Here is a 15,787-nt window from a genome sequence, read left to right as displayed (position 1 = left end):
ATTTAGAGGTGCGTAGAGAAGAATAAAGCTTTACTGTGCCCCAGGGGAAGTTTACTTTGCAGAGAGTGGTCCAACAAAATATATATATTATACAATGTGATGTACAAAAGCAAATGTGCTACACTATCACCATGAACCATGAGGGAAAGGATTCAAAACATGTTTAAAGAAAGGAACTGGAACTTAATATGTAAAGGATGCTGAAGGTCCAAAATGATTTGAGTCCTTTAAAGGACCATCACGTCATATAGATGCTAAAGCTGATAAAGTGTGGCCCAAGACATCTTAAAGCATACCTTTACAGTTTTATCCAGTGTGTTCCAGTTTTTTAAGGTTAAGAAAGCCATAGAAGATGAAAGCACTGACTCAATAAGGGAAAGATAAAAGATTTTCTTTAGTGTCCTGATACATTAATAACTTTGCAACATTTACTTCCTTTCTGCACAGAAAAGAATCTTTTACTTTTATCTCAGATGTTTCCAGGGATGGAAAGTGTAGGAAATATTTAACTAGGTTACAATCTGCTTCATGCTGAAGCACCTTTCAGTTAAAGTTTGCTATATGCATTCGATTGTAAATTTAATATAGCTGTTTTCAGTGTTGTTACCTTGGCATACTCACTGAATAAGAAAATACCTCCACATTGTAAAGTTTTTATTAATTTTATTTTATTACCAATAAAAAGGGATTCATGATGAAATTAAGATTTGCACAATATGATCAGCAAACACTTTATTTTCACTATTTATGTCATATTTAACCAATTACTTACACACAGTCCATATTTTTCTCTTGGTAGCCCACACAACTTCTACCGTAGGAACTACTATAAAAACAATTGACTTCTAACACTCTTGCTTTATATAGTCAATCAGTTATTGTTTTATTTCTTGAAAACAAAGACTTTAAGCAAGATATGTGCACCTTACAAGTCTGGTGCCTTACAGCTGCTTATTGACTATGGATAGAAATATGTTTTAACTCCAAGTTGGATCGCCATAATGAATGAAGTGTCAGATTAACTTAAGTAAACAGCAACTGAGATTCCTTCTGGGGTCAAAGAAACATTACCTCACGAAAATGGAAGGAAATAATTCTCACTTATCAAAAACTACTCAAAATACCAGTGTTCACAAGTTACATGGATAAATATTTCCAGAAATCATGCTTGTTTTGCACAAAAGACTTATTTTATCCCATTAAGGACAGCAGAGGTGTCATGCAAGGGGTCTCAAGACAGCTTTAAGTGGCTGTGAGGTAATTAGTGGTGTAGTAAGCTGAAAATCTGCTACAGATGACTCCTTATTTTTTACTTTTGCTTCCAATTGTTCATTATTAAACTCCTGCATAGTTTTAATTGACCATACTTGAAAATCTTAGAAGAATTGAGCAGTCTAATGAAGTGAAATCAAATTTTAAAATAAATCACTTACCTCAGAAATGCACTGTGTAACATTATGCTTCCTTTCCTTGTAAGTGCAAGGAATGAAAGGCTGAGCATCTTTTAGAGAATAATCTTATGCAGGCAGAATATACCTATACAAAACATTACTTAACTGTCATGATTAGGCTGTGTGCAGGCAGGATGAGGACGCAAACGCAAACTCACGGAGGCAGGAATGAACTCAAAACACAGTTTTATTGCTGACGGAAGTTAAGGCGATACAAAATAATATGAAACTAAACTGGGAAGTCATAAAGGAACTGGCTCACGTGGAAACACACAGAGGGGCACACAGTCATGAGGGAGAACGCTAGGGGTGGGGGGAAAAATCGATACTGTGTAGTATCATGATATTTTGTTTGCTAATAATGTATCGATACAGGGACAGCAGAAATCGATATTTTGTTACAAAAAAAAGTTTTTGTGCTCTGACTTCAGAGCATGTTGATCCTAGCAAGAATCCTGACATTCCTTCACTGTCCAAATGTGTTTAACTTTTTTTTGGCAGCAATAAACATGACAGTTTACTTATTTTAATTTAAGACATGTTTTATTTTAATTAAGTTTAAAACTTTTTTATTTAATGTAAAATTATATTTTGTTTTAATTTACTTTCAAATTCTTCAGTTGCTGAATGGGCTGCATAGTTTTCACAAATTGCATAGTTCAGAATAGCTATAATTGTACCAGATGGTTGCATTCAGTTAAGTTGGACTAGACTGTAATACAAACCGTTCAGTTTGTCAACAATAAAACTGACTGAAATGAGAGAAAAACTGAGTGCGAGACTTTGATATTAGATAAAATGAATATTGATAAAGTTTACCTTTATGTACAGAATATGAATATCGCAAAATATTTTTAAAAATTGCAATAATATCGTATCGTGCGTTAAGTATTGTGATAATATCGTATCGTGGGATGTATGGTGATTCCCACCTCTAGAGAACGCGACACTGAACTGAGGGAGGCGCGGCCATAAATACACAGAGGGTTAACGAGGGAAGTGGGACACACGGGGAACACAGCTGACACAGATAATCGTAATGAGACAGGGCAGGATCGAACACAACATGACACATACTGACGAGAGACTGTCAAAGTAAAACAGGAAGTACACAGAGGTTCAGACAGGAGGAGAGAGAGCACGGGGAGAGCACAGACATAACGGGCTGGGGAAAACATGGAATAAAACACAAGGAGGGGAAACGAGGGCTCACAGATACACAGAGGGGCACACAGGGGGTAATCAAATAAGGAACATCTTAACAGAACAACCTAGGAACCAAGGCATAAATAAAGAACAAAATACAAAACACACGAAAACTAAGAATACTGGGCCAACATGGCAACAAAGGGTTACTGTAACTGAGAGCAAAAACAGAAACGTTTATTTAATATTGAAAATTAAAAACACCTTCGAACTAAAAATGTGTTCTAACATTGGAAATTAAATTTTCATGTTTTAGGCAGAGTATCATCAAGTCTAAATGATCAAAATATGGACTGTAAAATAGCACGTGATGCTCCAATAAACGTACGTCTCCCTTCTTCACTCAAGTTTCATACGTACTGTTGCACTGGTAAGTGGGGGACCTGAATACTGTATTGCCAGGAAATACTTTACTTTGTGCTTGGTTCGACTCTGGTGGCCTTGCTAATCATATAACAACATCAATGAAAAGGCCTTTTGAAATAAGAACCCATAGCCGGAAAGCTGGGTGTTAGTCTACAGGTTGTTCATTCGCTCTTGGCAGGCATTCAGGCCTCAGTTAAGGCCACAATCTGATTATATTCCCACTTTTAATCTCAATAAACACACCTAAGTGAATTAAACTTGACACTGAGTGCTGGTTATGGAAGAAGCAAAACAGATTCATCTTGATCAGGATATGGGGGAAAAAGAGAGTTTTTGCTTTTGAAAAGGTGGAAAGCTAGTATGCTTACTTCTTTTTTGTTTTTTCACTTTTTTTTATGGTTTTCATCCCTTTGCATTATTTACAAATTTGTCTCGCAACTCTTTGGATGAAAATAAGTTGTGTGTTTCCCGCAGTGAAGATGACTTCCATGTACTGGGCTGGCCTCCGAGTACACGTGCATATCAATAAAAGGAGACTCTTTGAACCTTTTCAATTCGGCAGAGCATTTCAGTCTCCTTTCAAGGACCCAAGAAGCACAATGTCTCCATCCACAGGACAAATGTGGTCATTGAATGGCTTCTTAAACATTAACCGTGAACCATTAGTAATATGTTATAGTTATGAGACATTAATCCAGTGAGAAGATTGTCGCTAGTGCAAAAAGGAACATTCATTATAAAAAATTTAAAAAGAAAACATACTGAGATATCATTGCAGGGATCTGACCCTGTGGATCTGACCATCAAATGACTAAAGATAAAATAAAAAGAAAGAAAATACATTTGACACTAATTGACTGTCAGCGCATGTTACATTATATCTTTCATGTATGTTTGCAGTTTCAAATGTTTTCTTTCAGTGATTATTTAGCCTTTCAGGATGGCACTATAATCCATGCCAACCAGTAGATGGCCCTGCAACACAACTATAGTTACAGCATTTCCACTGTACATGCATTTAAGTCAAAGTGATTATACATTATGTTGATTTTCATTTCTTACAAAGAAGTAAAGTCACTGCATTACTTACATTTTGTGAGGTGCATTTGCAACACAGCTACTGTTCAATATCGATCATCTACATTGTTTTGTTTTTAACTCAAAATCACCACAGAGACATTGAAGACATTTCTGGGAGGTTTCATTGATTTATTGTTTTACCAATTTCTGTGCAAGGGTAAGAATTACAAAAATCTACACACTAGAGATGATAATATATCCTGTTTCTATCATACAATGTTACTTTTACAAGCGTCCTTTAACAATATGTATATATTCATTCCGATGTACCTATTACACATTAAAGATATACTGATCATCCTCATAAGACGGACCACAAATATCACCAACAGTAAACAAGTTTGGCTAAACGTACGCACAGCCTGCAGTGACCATGTGTACTCTAGACGAGGCTTGACAAGCTTCAATGATGATGTGCTATATCATGTTTCTAGTACAAGTTCATCAAAATGAAAACACAAAACTTACAAATGCAGCACAGTTCCCTGTAGTGTTTTTTGTATAAGTGCATTAGTCATTTGAAGTGTACGAGAGTCTGTTGAGGTAACACAGCTAATCCTTTAATATAGAGAGTTGACAATAATATAAGCTCTTTTTTTTATGTTTGTCTTTATTTCATTGTTTTAATTATAGGCACAGCATATCTATAATGGTCACAACAACTTTCGGTATTATTTGTATTACTGTACTTCAGGTTATTTTGCTACTCTCTGGCCCATTCTGACATTAACAGATGAAGAAAAAAGAGAAAGTAGTTTTGGCTAAGGAAATCACTTACTTTTCTTTTGATATATAAGAATTAAGAAGTAACTTTAGAAACAGATTCCCAGTCCTGACACGGAGTGGACACTATCAAATATTAGAATCACAGTGGGTATATAACAGTCCTGGTCCACTGCTGAGGAAATGTAACAAATGGAGGGAGAAGAGGAGCTGCACTGCTGCCGCCTGACACAACTTTGCCTGACACAGGCTATTGGACAATGAGACTACCATCGCAGTGGCCGTAAACTTGCCAGACTGAAGCAGCAGCACAAGCTGGCAAACTGGTGCCAATTAGGCCCATTTGTGCTTAATTGCCAATCAGTCTGCTGCCAGGAGTTTCACCAACACTTTTTTCTTAGCTTTACCCAGCTCCTTACATTTCAAGGTAACATTTGGAGGATTTCATTTAAAGCCACCGTGCATAGAGGTTTTGTATAGAATCTTTTAACGGCTTGGGGCCGAAGCCCATGATAACATTACACAGCTGCAATTTCCTTGGAGCCAGCATCTAGTGGTCATTAGAAAAACTGCAGTTTGAGACAGGTCCACTGTGTTTTCCCCATCCAGCCATGTTGTCTGTCTGTCTGCTTATGCTGTGACGCTGTGGGACAGGCTTGCTGAGACAACTTCTTTCAATATAAATGGTATATAAAAGGAATATTATGAACCACCACCACAGACTAGATGTCTACATGATTAGTGGTGAAATATTCCCTTAAGTATTCCCTTTATAATGGAGCAGGAAACCACTCACAAAGAACACGCTCATGGCATCTTTGTAACCTAATAACATTTCATTGAGATACTTCTCTGTTGTGTTTCAGTAAACAGAAGCATTTTCCAGTGCATCCCTTTACCCAGCATGGCTATTCAGCATGACAGCATTACTATAAAATAATTCTCATAGATTTAAATCCTATTTTTGCGTAACATATCACTGCAGTACAGTACATTGACTTGTTCCCAACACACGTGGAAACAGAGTGGATGTTGTGGGCAGAAACAAGCACCTATCCTACACTACACAAGATTAGTGGTAAATATTCATCGAGTGTCAATGTTTGTTTTGCCGTCCAAAAAAAGGGGAAGGGACATGATGATAATCTGAATCACTCTGTATCCACAGCATTCTTCAACCACTTGTCTGACTGGAGCTACATGTTACCTTGTTTGTCCGAGGAAGAAGAGGAGGTGGATGGTGATGGAGACGGTGCTTTGGGGAAGACCCTGTCAGTGGGAGTAATGCTCGGGCTGCCCAAACCAGACGAACTGGAGCTGCTGGAGCGGTGAGGTCCTTGGCCCTGTCCAATCACAGGAGCCGGTCGAACAGGTCTGACAGGCGGGGGCCTTAAAGGAGCACTTGGTCTACGGACTGACAGAGCGGGCTTAAAAGTGGTCATAGTCTCAGATGAGGAGCTACTACTGCTGCGTCGCTGGGCTGCATCTGGATCCCTGATCACCATGGTATGGAGAGGGCTGGCAGACACCTCCTGCACTCCAACAGGGTGCTTAAGCGGCTCCAATGTGTCGAGCACAACGTCAGGCGCGTGCTTGGCTACATTCTGCCTCTCCAACTCACGCAACTCATGCAGGGCTGTATTCATTGTTTTCTCTATATCCTGAGAAGCATAAGTAGAGGAAAAAACAAAAGACACTGATGTCAAGCAACCAAGCAGAGAGTAGCTAAATCTATTTTAAGTTTTATTCCTCAGAGCTCGAGCCTTTTTATGTGATGGTGGAAAAACTAAACCCAAAATTTTATTTGCCAACTGTGTAATGTTTTGGTACCCATCAAAGAGCTAATGATGCACATAATATTTAGGAATGGTAGCGAGAATTGAGATTTTTTTCCTCCTTAATTTTGCCTCGATACAGTTATGATTTTTCAGATGAAGCTATAAAAGGAAGCTCCCTTTTTAGAGAAGCCATACATATAGGATAGTTGTATACGTACATGTTTGTTATACAATAAAATAAGAAAAGTCTATATTAATAAAAACTGCATGTGCTTTTAAGGATTTTAATCACCTCAGCGAGTGCCTCGGTCTCAAGAGCCTTGTGGTCTCCTAAACTTGCATGCCGGGTGGTGCTTGGTGATGATCTTTGAGAGTGGCTGTCGACAAACGCCTTTCTATCAGGGTGGCTGATGCAGCCAGCGCTGCCAAATGTGGTGAGACGGCGTTTCTCGGGACTGTCAGTTAGACCCCTGCTGACAGCTATTTTGTGTGGACTCTGGGGGCGAGGCATAACCCTGGGGGGTAGATCAGCAGCTCTGGTGGGGCTCAGGCTGTCGGCGCCGTTCCTATGGCGTGGAGCTGCAGCGCCATCTGATCGCACTCGCACCCTAAAAAGAGGTGATGAAATTGATATTTAATTCGTGAATAGTTTCAGTTTCTTTGCTCTGGATAAATATTCAATGTCCTTCCTCTCTCAAGTCCATCCCAAATATCTAACTGTTACTACCTTCCTAATGCTGGTCCAAAGCGGTTCTCAGGTGTGTGTTCACAAGGAGACTGACGCTCATTCCTTGATGAGGTTCTGTCATCGTGGTGCGGCCCACTGCTGGTCTCACTCTCAGTCCGATGAATGCTCTCTGAGAACGCGTCGTCCCTGATACAGATGCATATCGATGACGCTTTTTTATTCATGTTTAACATAGAAAATAATTAACAGTAGTCTGCTAGATAAACTAAATAAGGAGTTCTGCAGTGTTTGAACTGTTAATTCATTTCTGTGTTCAATTTTTTTAAAGATTTTTTTCTTGATGAATGAATCATTGATAACTACATTCCCATTTCATTTAAAGCAACTGTTCATTGAGTTTTTGTACAAAGTATACAATCTGTTAAAGCCAGAACTGTAAGTGCTTGATTCTGAAGCCAAAGCCGACTTAACAGAGTTGTAATTTCCTTGGAGTCAGTGTCTAGAAGTCAATAGGGAACTGCAGTTTCAGGCAGTTTCACTGTCTTCAACTTCTTTCATTATAGTTGTTGAAAATCAAATGAGAATCCTTAATAATCACATCCCTGCACAAAAACACCACAGCATTGTACCTACCAAGCCCATTCTTTTAAAGGGAAACATTAACCACTAATTACTCTGTCCTTTTGGTCCTTTTCTGCATAAATCACTACTCTTCCTAATTTAGCTTTAATTTTGTTACCTGCCTACTATTTATCAGAAAAGAAGCTATTAAGAAATTAAAGGCCTCCATTCAATACGTGACCTGAGTGAATGTCCATTCGAAGAAAATCTCTTTTTAGCAAATTGTGGATCAGAGGGTAATTGCTTCGACCACAAAGGTTATGTTTTTGTTACCCTTTGTCTGTTAGCAGAATTATAGAATAGCTACCACTTGAATCTGAATCATGAAAAGATGGATTGCAGCCAAATAAAGATCTCAACACATTTTGGAATAAATAAGAGTGATTAATGTGCTTAGTTGAGGTCTGCCCTCTTTGAGTATCTGTTGCTCCAATAAGAATGCAATAAAATGAAAGTGTAGCATTTTATTCATAATGATCCTTTCATTAGGAAGATTTCATTAAGGCCAAGCTTTCTGAAAATGGAACACAACTGACAAGCATTTTTTTTTTTTACTTTTTATGGGCTTCACAGCCTAAATAAATCTAACTTACATGTCTTGTACCACAATGTATTGATGTGGGATCAGCCCATCCACACCATTATGTCGCCCTTCCCACCAGTCCTGAGAAGCTCGCAGGTAGAGCAGCAGAGAGGCTCCCTTCTTAAAGGACAGCTCTCTTGGACTTCGGCCCACGTAGTCAAATTTGGCTATGGCTTCGATTTGCTCCAATTCTGCCATATGAAAAAAGATCAGAGGAAATCTCATTATTTTCTCTGTCAGCTTCTCAACATCCAGCTGCTGTCTTCACAATGGATTGATGTGTTTGCTGACTCACCATCATCACTTGTGTTAGGCCCGGTACCATTGTCAATCTCATCCAGAGCTCCTGGTTCACTGTGGGGGCTTTCACTGGAGAGAGGAGATGCAGAAAAGGAAATGAAAAAAATAAGAGCCATTTACGCACTCTTATTCTTCAATCATTACCTTTTATAACAAAGGAATCCTTAATTACCAGACCAATATTATATTTATCATGTGGCAGCAACCTCAATAGACCGAGGCATGCAGACAGTCAAGACAACCTACTGACATTCAAACCAACCATCGGAACATGAAAGAAAGATGATTTACGTGATTTATCAGCTGGTCTTATCATTTCGGAAACTGCTGATCTACTGGGATTTTCCCACCACAGCTAGGGTTTACAGAGAATGATCCGCAAAAAATAAAATATTCAGTAAGAGGTGATGGAAAAATGGTCAGACTGCTTCCAGCTGGTAGGAAGGCAACAGCATCCTAAATAAGTACTTGTTACAATCAAGGTATCCAAAAAAATATCAGTGATTGCACACCTAGTGCCATTCCTGTCAGTAAGTCTACAAGTCATGTGGACTTACCAAAGTTGGACAACAAAAGACTGGAAAAATATTTCCTGGTCTTTCTTCCTTTATATTCAGATAGTAGTGTCATAATTTGGCACCAGGAACATGAAAGCATTGGTCCATTGTGCCTTGTATCAACAGGTGGTGTAATAGCATAAGAGATGGGTCTTGTGATACTCTGGGCCTGTCAGTACCAAATCAGCATCTTTTAATCAGCACAGGTTCAATGTTTTTTGTGACATTCAGATGGTAGGGTCAGAATCAGAGCATTGTGTCAGCGGTTAAGGCTGCTGGTAGTGTAATGGTGTAGGGGACATTTCCTTGGGACACTCAGGACTAACTAAGCATTATTTAGATGCCACAGCCTACCTAAGTACTGTTGTTGACCATATTCAGCCTTCACAGCGTACTTCTGATGGTTGCTTTCGGGACAATAACATGCCATGTCACAAAGCTCAAATCATCTCAAACTGTTATGTTGCAAATGACAATGAATTCACTGTAGTCAAACGGCCTCCACGGTCACCTGATCCTAATCTGATATGAGACGGAGCGGAATGGGAGATTCGCATCGTGGATGTGCAATAAACAGATCTGCAGCAACTGCATGATGCTATCATGTCAGCTTGGACCAAAATCTTCCAGGACCTTAATGAAGCTATGCCATGAATAATAAAACAGCTCGGAAGGCAAAAGGGACCCCAACCCAGTATTAGCAAACTGTGCCTAATAAAGTGTCAGTTTTTATTGCAAATGTTGTTCATGCAAATGAAAAGCTAAAAAAGATCCTGGCATTTTTAGTTTTTCTATATGCATATTTTTTCATGTATTTTTTTGAAACCTCTAAAACATACACTTTATACACCAAATTAAAGCAAAATCCAAACTACATACTAAATTAAATGTGAGATTCATATTATCCAATAAAATGACTGATCAGGATAAATCCTTTTAACAAGGAACTGAACAGCTACTCTTCATTCTTTAATTCTAGCAGTTGGATCATTTAAGAAAGGCATTATTGATGTTATTCAATAATCATATTGCTGGTGCATACAGTCTTTAAATAAACAACACTTGCTAGCGTCGCTATAGAAAAGAAGTCTTGTGTTTATGAGAAAAAAGCCAATACCCTTTATTAGGTGTCTGTCTAAGAAGATAATTCAGTATTGAGTGTAAAATCTACAGCCTTGTACAAAATGGCTTAGAGCCAGGGTAGGAAGTGGAAAATGTTACATGGTGCTATTTTTCCAAGGCCAAGTTGTTAATGGCTCAGAAAACACAGCACATTTTGGACACCTAGCTTTGAACCTACCAGTATTCGTCCCCTCCAGCCATGCACTTCTCATACACAGGTCCCTCCAGTTCTCGCTGGGTTGGAAAGATGACCTCATGGTGGATGATGATTGTCTTAATGATCTCATTAACATGTGCTTGGCAGGCCACAGGATCTTGGTCATCTGGTATGGGCATCAGTGTGGGGCCAAAGCAAATAGCGAGATTGTAGGGGTCCATCATGTTCTCATCGCTGTACTGGGAAAGACTGTGGAAAACAGAACCAGTAAGTATCATTATTTTAATTTTGCACACCGGAAAATTTGTAGTGACGAGACTTACTGGTTTAGAAATGCAAACAGGTATCTCATGACGATGATCACAGGCCGCGGAAGAGTCACGATTATCTGCTGAAGGTGATGAGCTCTTTCTGCACCAGAGTCAAGCTCTAAAAGTAATAAACAACAACAATCACAGAGTGCTACACTAAATAAAACATATTCCACATGTTTTCCTGGAATGTTACTCACTGGTAGTGGATATGAGGTCGGCGAAACGCTCTTTAGGGAACAGGGGGTTTTCCAACCCCCGGAAGTAAAGCTTAAGAACTCCCGCCACAGAGTTAATATCATGATCTGTCTGATCATCCATCAGTGGATCTTCTCCTGTAGATGTAGCATATTTTCAGTCTACTCAGTATTCATCCATTGCACTCACTTTCATGTAAGATAGCAGTGATTCTTAATATACATTTCAAATTCGGAAGTTAATGTATGCATTAAGAGTGCAGTTATGTTTGCTCATTTAGGATGCTGATCTCATGTATTATGCATTAAATGGTTTACATGTCCATTACAGGGTTACATATGGCACACAGGCTCTTTATTTGCACTTTAGAGTCCTGTGAGAGTAACTGCGGTTTCTGAGGTGGGCAAAACGAAATTTAAAATCAATCAAGAGTAGATGGCTAAGTGACCTGGGACTAACCTCTTTCAAATGCATTTTTAATATCATTGACTTCGACCTGGGATCCTGGAACTCGAAATATACCTTGCTGCTGAAGACCTGTGGACATATAAAGCTGTTAGTCTAAAATGGAAAAAAAGGTATTAATATAAATGGCACACCCCCTTAAAAATAAACCAGATTTATTTCTGTTGAATGTCTCAGTAAAGGAGTTTCTTCTGTTTTTTGTATCTAAGTATAAAAACAAGCTTAAAGATAGGAGACTTCAAACATATTAAAAAAAACAAAGGAAAGGGAAGGGTGTCTGAGGGCGAGCGTCTGGTGGCCGGGCCTTAGTCCATGGAGCCCGGCCGGGCACAGCCTGAAAAAGGGCCATGGGCCCATCTTCCTGCAGGCTCACCACCCGCAGGAGGCACCGTAGGGGTCGGGTGCAATGTCGATGTGGTATGTAATCCTATCATCAGACCTGAGGCCATATGTTTTGGACACTCGGGTAAAGGGAGGGGCTGAGCTGTCAACTGATCACCACCTGGTGGTGAGTTGGATCAGGTGGCGAAGGAGGACGCTGGACAGACCTGGCGCACCCAAACGTACAGCGAGGGTGTGCTGGGAACGTCTAGCAGAGGCCCCAGTCTGCAAGATCTTCAACGCACACCTCTGGCAGAGCTTCAACAGCATTCCGAGGGAGACTGGGGACATTGAGTCCGAATGGACCATGTTCAGCACCTCCATTGCTGAAGCCACTGCATGGAGCTGCGGCTACAGGGTAGTTGGTGCCTGCCATGGTGGTAACCCCCGAACCAAATGGTGGACACCTGAGGGGAGGGGAGCCACCAAGCTTAAGAAGGAGTCCTACCGGGCTTGGTTAGCTTGTGGGACTCCAGAGGCAGCTGATAGGTACTGACAGGCTAAGCTGAATGTGGCGCGGGTGGTGGTGGAAGCAAAAACTTGGGTGTGGGAGGAGTTCGGAGAGGCCATGGAAAAAGACTTTCGGACTGCCTCGAAGAGATTCTGGAAACAGTCAGGCAACTTATTTCTACCTGCGCTGTATATAGTGCGGGTGGAGTGCTGTTGACTTCGACAGAGAAAATCATCAGGCGGTGGAAGGAATACTTTGAGGACCTCCTCAATCCCACTGGCACATCTTCCGTGGTGGAAGCAGAGTCTGGGGACGAAGGGGATGACCCGTCAATCTCTGGGGACGAGGTCACTGAGGCAGTTAAACAACTCCTTGGTGGCAGAGCCTCGTCCACCCCAAGTTCCTGAAGGCCCTGGATGTTTTAAGGCTGTCTTGGTTGACACGTCTCTGCAATGTTGCGTGGGGATCGGGGGCAGTACCCCTGGACTGGCAGACCAAGGTGGTGGTCCCCATCTTTAAGAAAGTGGACCAGAGGGTGTGTTCCAACTACAGGGGAATCACACTCCTCAGCCTCCCTGGGAAAGTCTATGCCAGGGTGCTGGAGAGGAGAGTTTGAACCTCGGATACAGGAGGAACAATGCGGTTTTTGTCTTGGCCGTGGAACACTGGACCAGCTCTTTATCCTCTTGAGGATACTCGAGGGAACATGGGAGTTTGCCCTACCAGTCTACATGTGCTTTGTGGACTTGGAGAAGACATTCGACCGTGTCCCTCGGGGGGTCCTGTGGGGGATGCTCCGGGAGTATGGGGTGTCTGGACCATTGCTACGGGCCATTCAGTCCTTATATGACCGTTGCAAGAGCTTGGTCCGCATTGCCGGCAATAAGTCGGACTCGTTCCTGGTGGGTGATGGGCTCTGCCAGGGCTACCCTTTGTCACTGATTCTGTTCATAATTTTTATGGACAGAATTTCTAGGCGTGGCCAAGTGGCGGAAGGCTTTCACTTTGGTGGTCTCAGGATCTCATCTCTGCTTTTCGCAGATGATATGGTCCTGTTGGCTTCATCAGGTGATGGCCTCCAGCTCGCCTTGGAATGGTTCGCAGCCGAGTGTGAAGCAGTGGGAATGAGAATCAGCACCTCCAAATCTGAGGCCATGGTCCTCAGTTGGAAAAGGATGGAGTGCCCACTCCGGGTTGGGGACACCCTCTGAAGGGTGGCTGGCCTCTCCCTTAGAGATAGAGTCAGAAGTTCGGCCATTCGGGAGGGGCTCAAAGTAGAGCCGCTGCTCCTCCGCATTGAAAGGAGCCTGTTGAGGTGGTTCGGGCATCTGACAAGGATGCCCCCTGGGCGCCTCCTGGGCGAGGTTTTCCGGGCATGTCTCACCAGGAGGATGCCCTGGGACACGCTGGAGAGATTATATCTTCTCTGCTTGGGCTGCTGCCCCTGCGACCCGGCCCCGGATAAGCGGAAGAAAATGGATGGATGAATGTGGCAATTAGACTATAAACACCTTAATTCAAAAATTGAGGGGTGGGGCCAAAGCTTCTGCTTTTTCAGTCATAACTGGTGGAAATCAAAATTACATTGTTTTTCTTATTATAACAATCTTCACAAGACAGACGTTACTATTAGTTAGTAAGAGATTCATTAGCATCTCTTGGACAGTAGAAGTCCTGTTTATCACTTACACCCCATCTTCTTTCTTATATATAAGGATTAATGTAAGCTGAGCATCATGAATATTAGAATGCAACCCATTTTGAGAAATGAATGAATCATAGAAATTAATATTTCACCTCACTCTCTCATCCAGGCTTGTACATATGAAATGCTCCAGTTTAAGATTTTCCAAACAATCCAGTTGGAGCAGTTATATTATCTCACATTGAATGCTATTTCACTGCTAATAACTTCTAAAATACCAAAAATATTTGAATGGCTACTATTAACAATATTAAGGTTGTATATACATATCATTCAGTTTTATTTTATTTATATAGGACCGAATCCCAACAACAGTCACACCAGGGCACTTTATATTAGGTAAAGACCCTACAATAACAGAGAGAAAACCCTAACAATCAGATTGTATAAAATTATATGTTTTGTTGTGTTTTGATTATACAGACTGAAAACTACATATAAGCAAGAAAATGAAAAGGGAAACTCTGTCTGCTCTGTCTACTTGCTGTAATGAATAACTGTCTGTCTGTTGGTCTGTTAGCGCTCTATTGCAGTTTTTAACCCTTTCATGCATGAATTATGACAACCTCAATCAGGATTTTTTACATTTTTATTCATCTTTAGGCATGAAAAAAAGATGTTTGAACTTAATTTTTTTACACATGTATTTTTAAAAGTTTTTTTTTCATGTCCACTTAGGTGGACAACATACGTTTTTGGCTTATGAAGTTGACAAACGAATAAATAATATACACTGTGTGTTGTGATCATGTGCAAGTATACCATCAACCCTGACACACATACAGGAAAACAGCCTTTGAATATCTCTCCACTGTAGTGACCACTATACGTGAAAGGGTTAAGATATAATTTTCAAATTTTGTGTGATGATAGACACCAATAATAGCTCGAGTTGATTAATTTAGGTGAAAACTTTATATTGAGAGTCTGGAGAGACATAAGCGCTCTTATTGTCGTCGTTTCTATCTAAAATTGCAGGGTCTCTACTTTGCAATATAAGAATCCTTAATGCAGAATCCGATGCATTTTTGTTTTGTTAAATTTGAATTTGTTGAATTTTGTTGTAAATTTGCACTACACAAATAAAACATCAGCCTTTGTGGAAAGATAACTTATGAATAGAACTGGAACATACCATACAGGTTGATGTATCGAATACAGCTCTCAACCACCGCTGGTATAGGCTGGCCTGAATCCTATAGACACAATCAAATTATTACTAGAGAAACCACTAAATCAGAAATTAATAACCATAAGAAACAGTCACACTAGCAAGCCATTATGATGAGAAGGCTGAGATGATATCATTTATCACTTAACGTTAACTTTCTGAGTCACAATATGCAAAAAAAAATTAATTAGTGCACCACGATAACAGTATTTTCACAGGAATCCCAATGGGACAGAGGCACAGAAATGTTGGTTAGCATACTAAATACAGTGTAATGATCCCACCCAGCTATAAGACAGAGTACCTGACTCCTCGCACGGACATTCCGTCTTCCCCTGGGCAGAGAGCAGTAAGGCACGTAGACAGAGGAAGAGAAGCAACAACAACCACAACAGGTTAGTGAGAGAGACAGATCTTACAAGAGAGACAGAGAGAGAGAGAGACAGACAGAGAGAGAGAGAGAGAGAGAGAGA

The 15,787-nt window shown here is 40.5% G+C and overlaps 1 protein-coding gene across 2 annotated transcripts in view; it reads right to left on the bottom strand.

The window, feature by feature from the left end:
* Positions 1-4,218: 4,218 nt before the first annotated feature.
* Positions 4,219-15,787, bottom strand: part of LOC102206996 (SLIT-ROBO Rho GTPase-activating protein 3-like) — a 36,372-nt gene continuing 24,803 nt past the window's right edge. Inside the window, exons 12-22 of one of the 2 annotated variants that reach the window (XM_005724500.1) lie at positions 15,619-15,649; positions 15,279-15,339; positions 11,601-11,678; positions 11,144-11,278; positions 10,956-11,061; positions 10,654-10,881; positions 8,792-8,865; positions 8,507-8,687; positions 7,332-7,478; positions 6,897-7,212; positions 4,219-6,487 (exon numbers count right to left, since the gene is read on the bottom strand). In XM_005724500.1, coding sequence (XP_005724557.1) covers positions 6,023-6,487; positions 6,897-7,212; positions 7,332-7,478; positions 8,507-8,687; positions 8,792-8,865; positions 10,654-10,881; positions 10,956-11,061; positions 11,144-11,278; positions 11,601-11,678; positions 15,279-15,339; positions 15,619-15,649 — 1,822 coding nt within the window. In that variant the 3' untranslated portion in view covers positions 4,219-6,022. The remainder of the gene's footprint in view (positions 6,488-6,896; positions 7,213-7,331; positions 7,479-8,506; positions 8,688-8,791; positions 8,866-10,653; positions 10,882-10,955; positions 11,062-11,143; positions 11,279-11,600; positions 11,679-15,278; positions 15,340-15,618; positions 15,650-15,787) is intronic. The other variant, XM_005724499.1, reaches the window with a different exon arrangement.

This window comes from Pundamilia nyererei, unplaced genomic scaffold, assembly GCF_000239375.1.
Source record: "Pundamilia nyererei isolate P.nyererei 1_Seehausen unplaced genomic scaffold, PunNye1.0 scaffold00012, whole genome shotgun sequence".
In the NCBI taxonomy this organism is placed as follows: Eukaryota; Metazoa; Chordata; class Actinopteri; order Cichliformes; family Cichlidae; genus Pundamilia; species Pundamilia nyererei.
The sequence above is the reverse complement of the archived record's forward strand: the minus strand, read 5'-3'. Positions and strand labels throughout refer to the sequence as shown.